Raw genomic sequence first — 18,999 nt, 5'->3', positions numbered from 1 at the left:
AAGAGATCTGGGGTTTGCCTGGGATCCCCTCAACTGTGAGTGCCTTGGGTTGCTTACTCTGATTTGATGCCACGAAACTCAAGAGGACATGCTGTAATAGCATGCGGCGGGGACCTGGAAAAGTCACCTTCACTACTGGCGCTAGAATGCGTTGAGCCAGGACAGCTGGTCGCCACTGCTGAGAGTGGAGGCAGCCTCTGCTCAGCCAGGCGCACTGTTTCCAGCTCTCTCTCCTTGCTGTCCTGGGCAAGACCCCTAGTAGACACGGGGAAACTGGCAGCCGCTTACTGCACTACTGAGTCCCGTTCCCTCAAGCTTCCCTGCTCACCAGGGGGTCCGAGAAGCAGGCTGCCATCATCTGAGGTGCCACAGCCACTTCCAGGGTGGTCCTCGTCCTCAGAGCCAGCCACCACGAAGTCTGACAAGGAGCCCTGCCCGTCGTGGACAAAGTACTGCGAGAGTTCGGCTTCAGAGAGGAGTGAGTCCTGTTGGGAAGAGAACATGCTGGAGTCTAGGGAGAAATACCAGAGCCAGTCTCTGATCACTGGGACCAGCCGTCATAGCAACCGCCAATCTCCATTGTAGGGTGGCTAAAGCGACAATCAATACATCAAAACGTGGCTGATACTGCTTTTTGATGGAGAGGGGCACTTTTTAGCAATGACCAGAAAAACCGCAATAGTAGGTTTTTTTTAATGACTTACATATTTATTTTATGTGCATTGGTATTTTGCTTGCACGTATGTCTGTGTGAGGGTCTCGGAACTGGAGTTAGAGAAAGCTGTGGGCTGCCATGTGGGTCCATGGGAATTGAACCCAGGTCCTCTTGGCAAAGCAGTCAGGGCTCTCAACCGCTGAGCCATCTCTCCAGCCCCCACAACAGTAGTTTATTAATCCTCTTAGCAAAACCAAAACAAATCAGTGCAAGAAGGGATAGGAAAGGAGAATGAAAAATTAAGCCATATGACCCAGCCAACTGATGGAACACCTGGTGGTGGGGTAGGGTGAGGTGGGGTGGGGCAGGTGATTGCCCTCTATAAATCCTGATCTAGTGGGACCGAGGAATGCCCCACAGTGTCCCAATAGCTGTAGGCTCTCCCAAACCTCAGCAGAGTTTGAAATGTTTGGGGTTTTAACTTTTCTGCTCTGCTCTATCTTGGGAGAATACTTAACAAGAGAACCACACCTTGGGGCTCTGCTTTTCAAAGTGGTGCGGTTGCCCCTTTCTTGTACAAAGTTGCCAAAAGATTCCTTTGCAGAAATAAGTGCTGGGGTCTGGGATTTGACTGGGAAGCCTCTAAAAATCAGTTTGTGGTCCCCAAGTGCATTTTGACTCACCTTTTTGGCAAGAGATGGACTCTTCAAGGGGGTACCTGTGTGTGTGGGGGGGATTCAGAAAATCATTAATCTGATCAATCTCAAGTTATGAGCAGGCTCAGACATTTCACCAAAAAGTGGGGTGGGGGGAGCCAAGTATATTTAACAAAACTATCCTTTGCTTGGGTGTCACTAATGAGTTCCATGCATAGCCTACCTGGGTAGCCACCCCCACATCTAGTCTACTTGGGTACCTGTCTAGCCCTTCCCACCCCACCTCCCTCTTTTACCCAAGACTCTGCTCACGCTGCAGGACCCTGGCTATGATTCCTCCTGTTCTGTGATATCACCGAGGGTCTCATTTGGCTCACACCTCAATGTCTGTGCATACCTCACAGTTTAATGGGGAGTGGATCTTTGCAGCTCCCCTTTCTCACTACTCAGCAAGCCCACTGGGCAGTGGTGTTGCCTGCACATCACACCTGGTGTCTGCTAAGTACTCAGTGACACTTGGCGCATGGCCAGCAGGATGAATGAACCAATGAACCCCATCCAGGCAACTACGGAAAGGACTAGAGACATGGTTGGATGTCGATCTTAACTTTTTAGCTGAAGGGCGAAGAGCTCAGCCTGTAGACTTTAAATTACATGTCACAGGCAAAGGAGATTTAGGGAATGAGAATTCCGGCTTCAAAAAAAAAAAAAAAGACCTTTGCTGAGTGATCAAGTAGAAGTGTTGGGATAAAAGAACCCAGCGTGTGGGCTGGATAAAGAGCCTATTATGGCTTAGTCCACTTTAAATATATTAATTATGGATGCAAATCATCAGAGATTTCACAGTTGTCCTAAATCCCATTCCTTTTCCTTTGACATCCAGTAACTCTTATCTCCGAGTTGCTTTTCCTCCAGGGCATCAATCTAAATGTCAGAGCCATCTCTAGTCAGTCAGGCAACGTTTGTAGAATTCTCCTAGGTCTCCACACTAAGGAAACTGTTTTAAAATTCGATACAGGTTTAAGTGTTAATAAGAAATGCTTTAAGTTAGTAAGACATGCCAAAGAGGAACGCACTCCTTTCCCTACCTGAAAATTTCCACGGAAGGAGAAAAACTTGAGAATTTTTGCTGCCTCTAGCAGTAAATTGAAGGCAGTTTGTATTGAAACTTTTAAATCCGTATAAAGAAACCTCAGCATTTGGATGGATAACAACTCTGTATTATCAAATTACTCGTATTTTGGTGTTCAATCTCCTCTGTGTATTTCAAACAAGATTCGTGAATAGCTGTTAACTTACAGAAGTCATGTAAGCAGCATGCATGATTAGGTCTTTAATGAAATACGTTAAATAACTGCAGAAATCAAAAGAAGGAACAGAAAGAGTGTGTAGACTCTGACAGCAACTGTGACCAGCCCATGGGTGAATTTACAGAACCTTTTCTCAATGGTGATCGCGAATGTGCTATGACCGTACCTAAGCCAGGCATGGAGTTGGCTTCTTTGCTGTCCTGGTAAGTACTCCGCGCTATTACGTCGTCCATTTCCTGCTCGGAAACCTGATTTTCAGCAGAAAACACAAGTTAGATGTTTGCATGTATTATTCTCCCCCCAATAGCAGTGGCTGGGACCAGAGATTGGGAATGCCTTAGCAGCAGTAACTTGGAGCATGGAAGTCCAGCTGGTTGGTGGGTTGCTTCAAACAGTGTATACACAACAAATCCACTGACTTGTCCCAAGTTGCACTGGATGCTATGATTACCAAATTCACTATATCCACCCCTCTCTAGAACACTTAGTTCTCATCCTTCTGAAAGAATGTAAGGCCAGCAGATGCTTGCTGTCAGGCTGATGACCTGAGTTCAATCCCCAGGACCCTCATGACAGAAGATGACTAACTCTAGAAAGTTGTTCTGACTCCTCCACAGTACTATGATGTGCACATGTCCACATGCACATATGAAATAAATAAATGCAATGAAAAATGTAAGGCCAGATGTAAAATAAAAAACCTTGGGGTGGCAAGATGGCTTAGCAGACAAAGGTACCTTTCACAAGCCTAAGGACATGGGTTAAGTCTTGGGACCAGCATGCTGGAAGGAGACAATCAACTAGCGCATGTTGGCCTGTGATTTCCACATGTGTACCCTGACATGTATACACACACACCCACACAAAAGTAAAACTGTAAATTAAGAAACCTATCCTAACAAAAATCTATGAAATATGAAAGAAAAGTCTAAGACTACTGTACTGTTGGCCCAAATTCACTATTCTTTTTAAAAATTTACTTATTTTGTGCATATGGATGTTTTGCCTGCATGTGTGAATGTATACCATGTGCATGCCTAGTGTCCTCAAATCAGAAGAGGGTGTTGGGTCCCCTAGAACTGGAGTTACAGATAGCTGTGAGCTGCCGTGTAAGTGCTGGAACCAAACCCGGGTCCTCTGTGAGAGCGACCGATGCTCTTAGCCACGGAACCATCAATCTCCCCAGTCCCCTCAATCCATTAACTTTTAACCTCATCACATTGAAGTATTCCTTCTCCTGCTGCTAAGTCACCTGCAAGTTGCAGACACGATGAACTTTTGCTTGTAAGTACATAATTACGAATCTCCTGATAGCCAAGCAGCTCTATCCAATCACCACGGGGCTCTGACCAACGTGGGGATGATGGTGCTATTGAGTGTAGTATATATAGCAAACATTTCGTATTCTAGCTTTGGAGGTCGCTCTAACCTCTTTCTTCCGAAGTCCTGCTCCAAAGTCTGTGTGTGCCACCAGCCTGTGCAGAGGCCAGGACTTCCCTCCCGACTTCCTCCTGCATTCAGTGTGTGCAGTGTCATCCAGGACTTACACCCTGGTGCCATGTCACTCAACGTGTTTCAGAACTGCTATGAATCCTTGTGCCCAGGTTCCTTTGCTTTGTAGGAAGACTGGTTCTGGCCATCCAGGACCCAGCTGCCCTGTGTCTCCCGCCGTCCCCCACCATCTTCCCCCAGCCCCCAGACCAGGTCTCACTATGTAGCTCTGGCTGTTCTGGAATTTACTACATAGACCGGGCTGGCCCTGAACTTACAGAGATCTGCCTGCTTTGCTTCCCAAGTTCTTCTGCCTTCTGAAACCTGAACCTGTATGGAGTCTTTTGTCTTTCAAGATGCAGGAGTTCGGGAGGAGTCCGGGACAATCCGAAGATTCTCTTAGGATCTGTCTGATAGTTGCCTCTCTGTTAGCTTCAGATTCTGTTTGTTCAGAAAGGCTAAGAAGTGGCTTCCTCTCCAGTCACTCAGGGGCCATGCACCCCACAAATGAATATGATGACTTCTATCTCTTAGCTATGCTAGAATGAGCCAGACTTCTCTGCTGGAAGAGTAATCTGTATGGAGATAGTTTGAGACTATAGAAGGTTCCCGAACCCATATGTATGTGGTAGCGTCTGTATGTATAGTATTAACGTTTTAATTCGCATACAAACTACCAGATCTTATCTTGGCATTTCTGACTTTAGTATTACTTATTATTTTTTTGCTGAAATAATCATTACTATGAAGTTTTTTTTTAAAAAAAATGATGTTTGTATTTCTTTTGTTCTTTCTGTATTTATTAATGCAGTGATACATCCAGAGAATCTTTCTCCATTATTACCCTGTTCTTTAGAATAGTTTCAGTTTATTCTGATTTAAAAATATTTCTGTGTGCCGGGCAATGGTGGTGCATGCTTTTAATCCCAGCACGTGGGAGGCAGAGACAGGCAGATCTGAGTTCGAGGCCAGTCTTGTCTACAGAGTGAGTTCCAGGATAGCCAGAGCTACACAGAGAAACCTTGATTTGGAAAACCACAAAAAAAAAAAAAAAAAAAAACAGAAAGAAAGAAAAAAAGAAAAGAAAAAAACTTCCTGTGAGTGTGCACATGTGTGTCCATGTAGAAGACACTGCATGTCTCCCTCTATCACTTCATCTTTTCTTGAGACAGGGTCTTCTTCACTGGACCTAGAGCTCAATGATTGGCTAGGCTGAATAACCTCATTCCAGGGGCCCATCTGGCTCCACCCCCCACTCAGCAATGGGATCACAGAGGCGCAGTGTGCTACCTGGCTTTTCCATGGATGATGGGAATCTGACCAAGTCCTCGTGTTTTTTTTTTTTTTTTTTTTTTTTTTTTTTTTTTTTGGTTTTTCGAGACAGGGTTTCTCTGTGGTGTTGGAGCCTGTCCTGGAACTAGCTCTTGTAGACCAGGCTGGTTTAGAACTCACAGAGATCCACCTGCCTCTGCCTCCCAAGTGCTGGGATTAAAGGCGTGTGCCAGCACCGCCCGGCTAGGTCCTCGTGATTGTGTACCAGGCATCTTACCCATTGAGTCATTTCCTGGGTCCTTAATCATTATCCTTCACTGTCACTACTCATTTCTTTATAAAAGCTTGAGATATACCAGACTATGATCCCATCTCAAAAGATAACTAGAAAACTTAGTTTGTTTCAAAGGTAAGGCTATTTTAAATTTCGGATGGTAATTTTGTATACTAAAATAATATTTAACATAAATCCTACTTGGATAAGAATGTGGATTTGTCTCGATAAATAAATACAGGCTTATGCTAATAGAGGAATCATAATGACACCATGGCCTTTGTGTGATACTTTAGAGTGAGGCTCACAGGAAATAAAATAATACACTTCTGCCCACACATGCACCCCTCCACAAAGCAAAAAATATAACCATACAAATAATGTACCAGTACAAACGAGCCAGGGAAAATGTCAGCATCAATGATGGTGTTTTTCTTGAAAACAGACTCGGTATTTGCAACTGTTTCTCCGAGAGGGAGAAGAGCCGGTTTATTTCTGTTACCTGCCTGGCCCCATCTTTCTTCTGCTCAGCGTAAGCGGGAAGCTGCTATCGGAACAAATCCAAATCTCAGCTGTCTAGACCTGGAAGGTTTGAATATCCCAGCTGGGCAGCCACTGCTCCACACATCATGAGAAACAGGAGAGGAGAAAATGCTGCGGTGTTTCTTTTGGAACCACACGAAAACTACGGCAGCGCATATATTCTGTATCAAAATGTCCTCCTGGCACGGAGTGCTGAATTAGTGGTACGAAAATACATTAAATCGAAGATGGAATCTCGACCAGAAGAAAAATACAGTATCATGTGACAACCAAGAACATCGTATTTACTGAGGAAGAAACATGAAAACTGGTCCAACACTCAAGTGTGGTTTTACTGGACACACTGCCAGCCTATCCCAGGCCATTTAATTGTGGGAAAAAGAACCCATTTGTGTGTTCAGCGGGGGTCTCAGACCACCCGTCCATCTGGACGATTAGGCTTTGCCCTGAAATAGTGTTCTGATATGGGTCGTGGTGGCAAAATGGCTTTTGGGCTGAGATGAAGCAGACTCTAAACGCGATGCTGGAAGTCAGCTCTGCCTTGAGGCCAGCGGCTTACATTTCTAATGTCACCGGGTCAGGGGCATTAGGTCAGCTACATGCTGGACAGTGTACCTCATGGAAAAAGAGGATGGGAGCACTGGGGTCTACGTGGGGGAGCGAGCTGGCAGGGGCTCTCGCTTGCTGGGCTCACAAGGCAAAATGGTGCCAGATGGAACCCAGAGAGAACCACAAGGACAGCAGCAGAAAGAGTTTCACCCAGTACAACAGATTCTAAACCAAAATCCTTAAAATATGTATTAGGGAAGACACTTCTGAAAATGCATGTAGATAAAACAGTCTAAGAGAAGAAAACAAGCAAATCCACAACAGCAAAAACCAGGGCATTGAATCGTTCTGAAGGGATCTCTGTCCCAACATCACCATTGCCACCGCACTCCCAGACCAAGACATGCTTGTCAGCACTTGCCTGCACAGGGCAGGACCAATACTACAAAGGAATGTCACTTAGTGTTTAGAATGATGTCATCATGAAGATGCAGATGCGGAGTGGTGGTAGTGGTGCCTGCCTTTCATCCCAGCACTTGGGAAGCAGAGAGAGGCGGATCTCTGAGTTTGAGGCTAGCCTGGTCTACAAAGTGAGTTCCAGGACAGCCACAGCTACACAGAGAAATCATGTCATGAAAACACACAAAGCAAGAGCACAAGAGTAACAACAACAGAAGGAGGAGAAAGAGAAAGAGGAGGAGGAGAAGCAGCAGCAGCAGCAGCAGCTGTGGCCTTTATTGGAACAAAATGGCATAAAAGTCTAAGATGCACGGGAGCCTGGGACCACCCAGGATAATAATAAAAATGATACCACATCTCATGTGCTACAAATCCAGAAGAGCTAATGTATTGAGCCTTTTGAGTTTAAATACAATCTGGTCATAATTTTATACAGTGGGTTGAATTGAACTTGCTGAGGTATCTACAGTTTATTTAAAACATTTAAAAGCGACTGAACAGAGGAGGGATGACCAAATAGTCTCTATGGGTCAATGGTTGAAAAAGTTATTTCAGTTCTTGTTTAAGTTAGTGAGCTCTTAGATCTTAATGACAGGAGCAACCATGGAGGTCAGGAGGGGACATCTCTTTAAAAGAGTTATCTCATCTAACATTCTTTCACCCTGACACAACAGTTGTCTTTGGGGGCACGGGTGACTGAAAGTTTGTCATAAGCGATTGACTGTCACTCACAAACACAGATAGGTTCCTGTAATTTGTGAAGTCTTCCTAAGATGCCATGGACGTCAGGCTAAGAGCCCCTTTTCAGGAGACTATGATCTCATCCATCTGCGTAGCTCTGGATGCTACCATCGCCTTCTATCCAGAGGAAGCTCAAGGAACCATTAGGTAATGAATTTCACATTATGACAATTGCTTTATCCACCGATGCACCTTCCCAGGTTCTCCACTCCTAAAATATCTCAAATCTCACAGGGTTACAGAGATGACCTAGTCTGGCATGTTCAGGTTTTCTTGATGTAGGTAAGAAGTATCTTACCAGCAGCTAACCAGCCATGGGGGTTACCAGGGTGCTACTTTCCAGGAGATCAGATTTTAAATTCATCAAATAACCTTGACAACATTTTTCAATAAAACTTTCTAGAGTGACGGTGTCCAGAGCCAAGATTCACTTCCCATGTACATCAGTCACAGGATGATACCCAGCTCCGGCTGAGCGAACTCTCCCACTGAAGCGGAGAGACTCAGGTATGAACATTGTCACTGACTGCACAAGCAGCCAAACCATCGTCCCATACTCAAAGCAGGGTCAGACAGCTCACCTTTGGATTAGGGTGTCGGCCAATGACCAGGCGAACGGGTCCTGGTGGACATTTACTCAAGATGGCGTGCACTTTGCTTAAGGCTGCATGGCGCACATTCACGGAGTTCACCTCCAGGATTTGGTCACCCCGACTAGAGAGGGAGACATAACAACACACTGTGGCAACAGTCATATTTGTAAAAGCTAACGCAGCTTTCTTTCAGGATGCGGTTTAGAATATAAAGTCTTTTCTAAATACTTCCAAGAAGCAAATGGCCTTCTTTCATCTTTATAATAAAGCAATACGTTCATATAAACATCACATTTTAAGTTGACCAAGGCCACCATCAGAAATAGTAAACTTGAATAAAACTGATAAAAAGACAACAATGAAGGGTACCACTGGTTGAGCACCTACTGTATGTGAGGTCCTACACAAAGTGGTTTATATAACACTTGAGAGAGGTTTAAGTATTCCTTTTGAAAAGGAGGCTCCCTTGAGCTCTCTCAGGTCTGTGTGGTTATCGCATGATAGCCTCTTGACCGCCATCAGTTTCGTCTTTCTTCCTACCATCTTGAAATGATTATTGTAATATAGTCAAAGGAGGAAATATCTGAAGTGCCAAGGTTACCTAAGAATTTGTAAAAATATTTCAAATTTGAACAAATGAGAAATTTACGACAAGTTGCCTATTTTGACTTGGAATTATCGGGAGAGAGCTCAGTAAGAGAGAACAAAGACTCTTTACATGGGGGTTGAGGAATGTTCATTTGGCTCGCCCCAGGCATATGGAACCATTCAAGAAAGAAACATCAACTTGGGATGTCATTAAAGGATTGTTTTCTCCTTGGGTTCTAAAAGTATATTTTCTTTAATGTACTTTGGATGATTTGCTAAGTTTTTTTTCAATATGGAAATTCACTCTGATGATTAACGAAAAATGTAATATAATCCATTAACACAGCCTCCAAAATGGCAACCAACAAATGGTGTTTTGATGATTCTTCTGCTGCCAAAGGACTTAGATGCTTATGAGGGCTGGGGGGGGGGGGATGGGGGAGAAAGGTGATACTGTTTGCACAGAGAGCTTTGTGTAATGTGTGCACATTTTTGTGATATTTAGGTGGGCACCAACCACTGCAATTACCATACGAAAGAGTACTGCGATCTCTTGTGTGCACAGAAGGCTGACCACACAATTCAACTGAGTTAAGAAATCTGATGTCCATCACTTTAGACGACAGACTGTAGTCGTCCTCACTCAAATGGCGAGGAAAGCTGAGAAAGTTCAACCTTTACAATGAGACCTCCCACATACACATGACTCCAGGGCTCTTTTGCATCCGGTCACTTGAACCAATATAAGCAGTTCCAGGTTGTGGAGTGACGTTTGCACAAATGAATGATGAGTGAGTATATTGGAATAGCCACAGATGATCTGCCAAGAGTTCAATTTTGGCAAAATTCTAACACTAAACTTCCGAGCCCAAACACCACATGGAAGGTAGGGAAGCTGTCTTCATTTTGTAGTTGGTTGCTGTGATAAAATACCACGACAAAAGCAGCCCATGACAGAGGGCTTGCGGAGTTCACAGCTCTAGGGTGTGCTTCATCACTGTGCAAACGTCGAGGCACAGGAACCTGAAGCCTCTAGTCATATCTACAGCCAAAAGCACACACTTGCTTTGCTTTTGCCACGTTTCTACAATTTAGAACCCCTTTCCTAGAAAATGGTGCACCACCCTCAGTGGGCAGACTTCCCACCACAATTAAGATAAAATAATGCCCTGAAGACATGCACGCAGGCCACGCTGGTCTAGACAATCCCTCATTGAGACTCTCAGGTGATTCTAGATTGTGTCAATTTAACAATTAAAACCATCGCAGAAACCAAGATTCAAAGTTCTATGATTCAACCAAATTTGATTCATATGAGGTTTTCATCTTTGGAGATGTTAACATTAGTCTTGGCTAGATTATTAGAAAGTCAAAGATGTTGAATTCCACAGAAAAAATTAAGTAGAACAGATGGACATAGTCCTAAGCACCTATAATCCTAGCATTAGGGAGGTAAAGGCAGGAAATCAGAAGTTTAAGGTTGTCCTTGGCTATATAGTAAGTTCAAAGCCCGCCTGGGCTATATGTCTCTCTTTGTCCCTGTCTGTGTTGAAGCAAATAATAACGCATGTTTTCACAACTCAAGACCACACCAGGACTGTATATGGGGCCTTATATGCCAGGGATGTCACGAACCTCAGGTTGCTTTCCATCTTGGCCACAGATCCAGGGGCAAGGCTGTGGATGTAGATGCCCGGGGGGCTGTTTTCCAAGGCCAAGCAGCAGGCTCCAATGCCCAATCCAACTCTCGGCTCTGGGAGAGGCACAGGCAACAGGAGCGAATGTTACACGGTCACCAGAAAACGTGCCAACAGTTTAGAGTTAACAGATATCCAGACCAATACGCTCTTGGTTTGGTCCAGACGGAGAATGTAAATCCTGCTTCTCGTGTTATCTCAGGCTCTACTCTCTGCTTAGTCTAAGGGACTTCCTCAAATCCGTCTGGAAATAGATAGAGAATGACTAATATTTTTAAGCCTGAATATGAAACCTTTTAGACTTTTTTGACCATCAGCTAATTTCTTGGTTATTTATAATTGCCGATTCTCCTTCTACAGTGAGTCCTAGTCAAGGAGGGGAGAAATGAGAACAAGCATTTGGATCTGCTGAGAACTTGGGGCTTGGAGTTTACTGGTGTTGACTTATTCTTGTCTTTCTTTATGCTTTTAGAAGGCTGGACTACTCATTTTAGCACAAGTCCCTGACAAATGGTGATTCATTCATCTGGGGAGAATGTTAAAGACTGTGGCCAGCAATTTTGCCTCCCTTTTGTAAAATGATTCAACATCTCTCCTTGTGATGACCCGAGCCACTTAGACACCCGACAGCAGGCTGTTCCAAAGGCCTGGTTTAAAGAATGAAAGTAAAAGCCGATCCCAGATTGCTATGGAGGAGAAAGCCAGGGAGTAAGGAGCCGCTACGGTACCTTTGTTGAGTGTGACCTCCATGACAATCCTGTCTTTGGGCCCAGGAGCCTTCCGCCCCAAGGATGAAGAACCACCTTCTTCAGAACCTCCTCCTGCTGGGGGTCCCCCGCTGCTGCTGAAGCTTGGGGAGCTCGATCTGCTCATGTGTGTGGGAGTGGAGCATGGGGTGAGACTGGGGCTGAGCAACTTGGTGCGCACCGTGAGGACGAACAACCCACTTCGGATTTGCTGCAAAACAAGCAGGCGGGCGGGAAACTGTCAGATGGCAAAACCCACAGGGGAAGAAGGGAAGAAAAGGAAGAGAACAAAGGAGACCCAAGGGGACGCCGTTACCTTAAAGGTGTGAATGGCCTCTTGAAACGTCAAGCCCTTTATTGGTATTCCATTGACATCTAGGATTTCATCTCCTGGTGACCAAACGTGAGGAAAATCATTAAGCTCTAATTTACTGGACTCTGCTTGGCTTGACCTACAGTGGCATACCCTACAAACATAACTCTTATGGTTCTAATCCATTTTAACTAACTTAGCTCCTAGGGATGTCCCCTAAATGGAACAATAAATACAAATTTATATACACTCATATTATTCAGCAATAATTCTATAATCAATAATTAAACAACTTTGGGGCTGGATTTGGTAGGGCACACTTGGATTCCTAGATTTGGATAGGCTGAGGCAAGAGGATCAAGGCTAGCTGGGGTAACAAAGTGAATTCAAAGTCAGCTTGGGTTACCAAATAAGACTATCTGGCCTAAAACATGACCAAAAACACCTGACAACCAACCAAAACCCACTACCATCACCAAAAACAGAACAAAATAAAATCCCAAACCAAGCTAACCAATCAACCAACAAAAAGAACACATGCAAACACAAAGCAAGAATAAAATATCAAGCAACCAACAAAGTAACCAATCACCACCACCAAAAGCCAAAACCCACTGTGGAAAGCTTGAAGACCTGATTGTTAACTACTGACACCTTTGACAAGAAATATGCTCAGAGACTGAGCTGCGGTTTCAGGTTTTGAACAGTCTTATTTAAAAACATAAACCTACCGAAGGAAGCCTGAACATAGGCATGCTTGGGAAGCCACGCTCCTATCTGCAGAAAGACAAGCTGCCCAAGTGCAGAGACTCAACACGACACAGAATAGGGTTTCAATTAACAGTAGAGAGAAAATCTTGCTTAGATGTGACTGAGAATTGATAGCCCCACTTCCAGAAATAGTCTGGATATCTGGGCTTATCGAGGCAGGTCCCAGGCTCCATCTTCAGGCTGGCAAGACTAGAGGTTTCTGCCTCAGAGATCACTGCAGGCTGATGCTAATGACTGCAGGAGTGTGCTAAGTTGTGAGCAGTGTGTGTGTGCAGTGTCCACGTGCTTCTCCCTGCCTCCAATAACTTCTCATCTCTAACAACGTGACAACCTGTAGTCAGGTCATGTTCCACGCTGCTCACAGTGCCTTCTGGGAATGTCAGGGGATGAGGACATCCTATTGGCTTCTGAGAACTTGTCAGGGGATATGGACATCCTATTGGCTTCTGACAACTTGTCAGGGGATGCAGATATCCTATTGGCTTCTGAGAACTTGGTTCTCATTTGCGCTCTTGTGATATGGGCTGGGTTTTGGAATAACAGCTCATCAAACAAAAATGCCCCAGAAAAAGCAGACAGACTCTACCCGGCAGTGCAGGAGGGGAGAGAGGCTCCTTATGACAAGACAGTTCAAAACAGCAGAAAACCACACGTTTGCTGCAGACAGCCAATCTCAGAGCACGCCGTGCACATGGGAACCCACTGGATGAGGCAAAGAAATGCAGCAGCGTCCCACGCGTTCTCTTCAATGCAACTGCACAAGCCACACAATAAGTGAAATGCTCTCCCTTTCAGAAGAGCCTGGCCTCACCAACTGTTCAGTTACACAACTGAAGGGTGTACCGACATGGGTACAGGACAGGAACACTGAAACGGTTACTCGTGTGCATCTAATTTACAGGAGAGCTTTTAAGGTGTATCACTCAACGGCTGGAAGTCCAGTCCAAGTGACTTACATTTCTCATAAATGAACACATATGAAAACATAACATTTAGAAGAATCATCCACTATTAACCTTTCATAATGATTGATTCCCTCCCCCCCGCCCCATTTTGCTTCAACCAACCTCACAGCATGAATTTCAACCAAATGAACACATGGTACATCCATTCTAAGACACCTCGGCTAGACTTTTACACTGCTGTGAAACCAGATCCCAAGATCACCTGGGGGTTAACTTTTCCTCAGAGAGAAAGAGATAAATATGTTGCCCAAGAAGTATTATGTCTGGTCAAATCATACTGTTACATGAAGTCTCTTACAAGCTCTGCCTAAAACCAGGACACACCGATTCCCTCTTCCCATTTTTAAAACAGAAGTAAACCTGTGGCCACTCCACTTCGAGTCAACAGAACTGAACAGTCAAATCATTTCTAAAGATAACTAGAAATATCCTGACATAATCACCCCAGGAAAGGCAGATACTGGGCCACTGAGATGGCTCCATGGGTAAGGGGACTTGCGGTCAAACCTAATGACATGAGTTTGAGTCCTGGAACACACACTGTGGGAATGGAAAGCTGACCCCTAACTCTGACATCCACATATGAACTGTGACCCAACTGCACATACACATATATACACCAAGATAAATACATGTAACTTAAAGATAAAATAGATGCATATTAGAAGGGAGGGGGAAACAGGCTTCTTGCCTTGGTCCGTGCTACGCAGTTATGTTCACAACTGAACTGGCTTCATGAAATTACATACATATCTTAATCCAGATAAATATTTTGTAAGTTATGCAAACATACACAACGAGAAGAATCTCTTTACTATGAGAAATACGATGACTGGGTGTGGGGATGCATGCATTTAATCCTAGCATACACAAGGCCGAGGCTGGCAGATCTTTGCAAGTTAGAGGCCAGTGTGGTCTACACAGCCATGGTGAGAGGAGCAAATTTCTAGTTACTGAACATTTCTGAGAGCCAGTTTCCTCGCCTACAAAAGTCTCACTCCAAAATACCTGCTCTATGGGTTTGTAATACAGTTGGTGAGATAACTTAAAAACATAGATATGCTTTGTAAATGCTTAAAGGACAAAAAAATTACAAGGTATAATTAAAGGTTTGAAAACCTTATTTGGAAGGTATAACTGAAAACCTTGGTGATACTTTAATCTACACCCAAAGTCACTTGTCTTTGTATTTATGCCTGATAACATGGTAGACGCTATGGAGAACGGGAAGGCGTTCAATTAGGAGCCAGCTACAAAGTATCGATTCCAACAGCAAGACATTAAAAAGCTACTAAAGTCACTGTGTTCCCATCAGTGCTAAGGTAAGACTGGACTGCCAAATTCTCAGGAATAGTTAAGGCAGAGAACCCGAGCAAGGATCAGTATTTAACGGTGTAACCAAAGGTTAATACCTACAGTCTGTAACAGAAACATCAAGCTATTTCCCATATACAATCTGTTTTCATCCCCACAACAAACACTTCAAGGTAGGTATTAACGTTCCAAGTTTGTTCCAAGTAGCCCAGGAGAGTGAAGTTGGGTTATGTGGTCTGCCCAAGACCCTGATGACGAGGTGCTGGATTCAGGTCAGGTCCACCATACTCTCAAGACCATGACCGCAGCTGCCATGACATCCAGTCACACCTTGCAAGGGGACAGACTCTCAAGGGCTCACTACAGATCACCAAGAGACTCTCGCTTACCTTCTTTGAGTCTGCCATCCTCCGCGGCTGATCCGTTTGGGAAAATGGTCTTGACAAAAATCCCCATCTGGCCTCGAATGCAGTCTCGGCCTCCAGCAATGCTAAAGCCAAGGCCCTATGTTCAAAGTAGACAGTTCAAAGTAGACAAGAGTTTGGGCTGACACTACAGAATTTAACCGCAAAAACCTTTCCCTCTGTAGTATTTGACCGAGGTATCTTTTCTACTTAGGTTTGGGGTTTAGGTAGGAGACCAATTTCAAGTTCTCCTTCCCTATTTCCCTCCTCAGATTTAGTTGTAGTATACTAGGCCAGACATATAAAGGGAGGATCGAAGTTGACCATCTGAAGTTTCTAATATTTCACAGTCTTTGACTCCAAGAATCAGAGTTTTCCCACTGATGAGCAAACGGCTCTTTAAGCCCTTCCACACCTTGTGGTCGCCATATTTGTTTTAGTCTTTCTATTTTGTATGTTGTCAAAGTAGGTATTGCAATGTTTATATAGCATCAAGTGGCAAAGCCACAAACATCACTCAAAATGGTAGAGGGGGCATTCTCTGAGGATGCTGGGGGTATATTTCTTACAATGGGGAAAAGATTTAGGAACAGAACCAAAAAGATTAGAAGATCATTCTTTCCAACCTTACCTTCCACCCTAGTATCTCTTGAGGGGCTGGCAACTCCCTGCATCAACTGGGCAAGGAGGGTGTGCCAGCCTCTCACTGCGAGGGTCACAGGAAGGACTGACAGGGAAGTTATGCCATCCCTTTAGATGTTAATTTTTTTACTGTAAAAATGAAACCAAACTAAACATGCAAATAGGCTACCTAAGGAGCATGCTACCCCTCACCTGGAGGGCAAGAGTTGGCAGAAAGGAGCTCACCTTGCCTTTCTCTTTGTACAGCCCAATGATGGAGATAACGGATGGCCGAATGAGCCTCCACGGAGATTCCACGTGGGTGGTACTCAGAGAGCGGGTGGACTTCTTCACGATGTGGTATTCCTGAAAGCCAGCGCAAGGCAACACCAGATATTTTCACTTACCCTGCTGCAGGCTCGGGCATACAAAGAGCCTGAACATCTCAGCTGTCTTTTGAGTTAGCGATTCCCACTGGTCGGTCTGTGGTCCACTGGCTTAAGGCAAGTTTACTCTAAATACTACTGGAGCAGGGCCTCCCTCTGCAGTACCCTGCCGTACCTACCCCGTCACAAAGGGCTGCTTAGTGACCAAGCACCCGTGCCACACATTTTGACTTTAACCGTATGTCACAGATCCTTCTGGAATGGAGTCAGGAGAACAAACATGACCATCCTGGGATTGGGCTCTTTATGAAAATCTCTCCCACCCCCGCCCCAAGTTCAAAATCGTGTTTAAAACGTATCTCACCATCGTAAGCTTAATGTACTCATTCAGAAACTCAGCAAGCCCATGTTTCTTATAAACTGCAAACCACAGACCCAGACAACTGTTTTTCCACATAAAATGCCCTGCTGAGAAACGGCAGCCTTTTGTCGCTAATCCCTCATATTTGGAAAAATCAAATACTTTCCCATAAGCCACACTTTCCTCTTCTGGCCAGCAGCTCCAACCTCAATCCTTCTTTCGTGCCCTCACCCATGCTAACCACATGTATCAGCAGAGTGCATACTGATAACATAATCAGGAGATTAAGTAGCTCCCGCTAAAGTGAGCCTTTCGCCCTCTGACTCGCTCTTAGAATAATAAATGTCTTCTGTGGTGCAGCAATCATAGCACAGGTAGAAAAATATCATTGACAAGAGAGCCATCGCAAAAAATAGTTTTCATACTTGATTTGTATCTGCTTCATTCATATGGAGCAATGAGATATTCCCTCCCGCCAGGGGTAGTTTGCATCCCCTGGTGGCTTGGAAGAGTTCATACTGTGATCTTTGACAGAGTATCTGCCAGTAACATGGGCCGCCCAGGCTTGGTCTCATTAAATAAACGATGTGGGCTTGGCAGTGTTACCACCCATTTACTGAAACCACTGCAGAGTGCACCAGACACAGCCTGTGGCTGGCCAACCTTTGAACACAGAGGTTCACGCTGGATCCCCTTAGGGACCCCTTTCTCTGATCACCAGTCTTCAGCCCTGCTTCATGTTCCCTCTCTCGGAAACAAGCAGAAGCCAGAGGCCTGGGTGCTTCATGTGGTCATTTGAGAGCTCAAGGGGTCGCTCTGCCCTGCGTGCACCGCCCACCGGCAACCAGAGGCTACAGGTTTGAATTAAGGCTAAGATTAAAATGCTCTCCTCAACTCCGCCAGTGCATTGCCAGGCTGAGACACACGTAGCTGCCATCTTGGATGCTACAGGTGCAAACCACTTATACCTATGCCCAAAGTTTTACTGGATAACTCTACATTGGGCAGCACCTTTTGGTGGAGGAAATAGCAGTGTTTTGTGTGTGTGTGTGTGTGTGTGTGTGTGTGTGTAAAACCTGGGAGAAAGAGAAGAAGGCCGAAGAGAAAGGACAAACTGAAGAAGGGAAAGCTCTCTGGTAAGACTGTCTACCCCAGCATGAGCTTCCTGACTCCCAGGGCTGGCTAGATGGGTGCTTGTGAGCCATTTTGAGTTTTAGTTGCTCCACCACAGAGCGGTCCTAACACACTAGAAGTCAGGGTCCAAGCCCCTTAGACTCCTATCACCTAGGAGTCCCCAAGTGTGATATTAGAGACTTCACTGCTGGAACCTCCTCTTCCAGCCCTGCTTTTTTTTTCTGATAGATCCAGGGGAAAAATGCTAGTGATTTCCTGTTTGACTCATAGTACCAGAACCCAAAGAACCCCCAAGTTTCCCAGAGACTGAACCTCCTTCCAAGTTGGTTGTGAGCCTGTCCTCTAGCTTCCAGCGAGCCAGGGACAAGATAACTGAGGAAGAACTTTCAGTCAGGGCTGGAGAGTCAGAGTTCTTGACAGGAACAGGCTCTGTCATGCTAACCACCTACTTTAGTCCTCCGCAGCAGGTGGGACCCCAGGCAAGGTACAGGCGCATGTGCTCACGCCACCAACAGAGTTGTTATTCTGACACGTGACGTTCCTATTGAATAAGCAATGGTGGTTTGCCACAGACTCTGAGACGCCATTGTCTCCTGGCAGTTGAGAGCAACTCTTAGTTCCAAAACACACAGCATGAAGAGAACCAAGATGCTGAGATCTATTAAGAGATATTTCCCCACTTTCTTCAACCCTGGAGCTGGCTTCCTTCTAATCTTTCTGGGTAGACCTCATATTCTCTCCGTGGCTCTCGCTCTGTCTCTCTAGGCCCAAATGCTCATGGTCCTTATCAGTGGACAGCTCTTCTGAACGGGGGTCTATAGAGATCTTTGAAAATAAATAAAATATATTCACTCACACACAGACACACATACACAATCGTGGAGACACAGGGTTTCCAAATCTGTGTTTTCATCTCTAAGTGATGGTGACTATGAGTGACCTAGAGGCCCCACAGCCCGGGATTAACCTGTGATGTCCCAGTAGAATCCAGCAGCTGGGGAAGAGAGTGCTTCCGGCCATCCCGAGAGACCTCCAGCATCCTGATCCGGGGGTCCCCATTGCGTACCATCAGTTCATTATATTCTTCAACAGACTCTAGGCGGTGGACACCTCCTGCAACAACAACAAAGATGGAGGCGGGGCTTGGTAAGGCTTG

The 18,999-nt window shown here is 45.0% G+C and overlaps 1 protein-coding gene across 4 annotated transcripts in view; it reads right to left on the bottom strand.

Annotated features, from left to right (window-relative positions):
• Positions 1 to 18,999, bottom strand: part of Pdzd2 (PDZ domain containing 2) — a 345,949-nt gene that overhangs the window by 28,808 nt on the left and 298,142 nt on the right. For all 4 annotated transcript variants that reach the window (XM_057789462.1, XM_057789463.1, XM_057789464.1 and 1 more), the window contains 10 exons: positions 18,811 to 18,956; positions 16,209 to 16,328; positions 15,327 to 15,441; positions 11,891 to 11,964; positions 11,557 to 11,785; positions 10,767 to 10,884; positions 8,532 to 8,664; positions 2,788 to 2,869; positions 1,339 to 1,373; positions 329 to 485 (listed from right to left, as the gene is read on the bottom strand). In XM_057789462.1, the coding sequence (XP_057645445.1) occupies positions 329 to 485; positions 1,339 to 1,373; positions 2,788 to 2,869; positions 8,532 to 8,664; positions 10,767 to 10,884; positions 11,557 to 11,785; positions 11,891 to 11,964; positions 15,327 to 15,441; positions 16,209 to 16,328; positions 18,811 to 18,956 (1,209 nt within the window). The remainder of the gene's footprint in view (positions 1 to 328; positions 486 to 1,338; positions 1,374 to 2,787; positions 2,870 to 8,531; positions 8,665 to 10,766; positions 10,885 to 11,556; positions 11,786 to 11,890; positions 11,965 to 15,326; positions 15,442 to 16,208; positions 16,329 to 18,810; positions 18,957 to 18,999) is intronic.

Source organism: Chionomys nivalis, chromosome 15 (assembly GCF_950005125.1).
Source record: "Chionomys nivalis chromosome 15, mChiNiv1.1, whole genome shotgun sequence".
NCBI lineage: Eukaryota > Metazoa > Chordata > Mammalia > Rodentia > Cricetidae > Chionomys > Chionomys nivalis.
The sequence above is the reverse complement of the archived record's forward strand: the minus strand, read 5'-3'. Positions and strand labels throughout refer to the sequence as shown.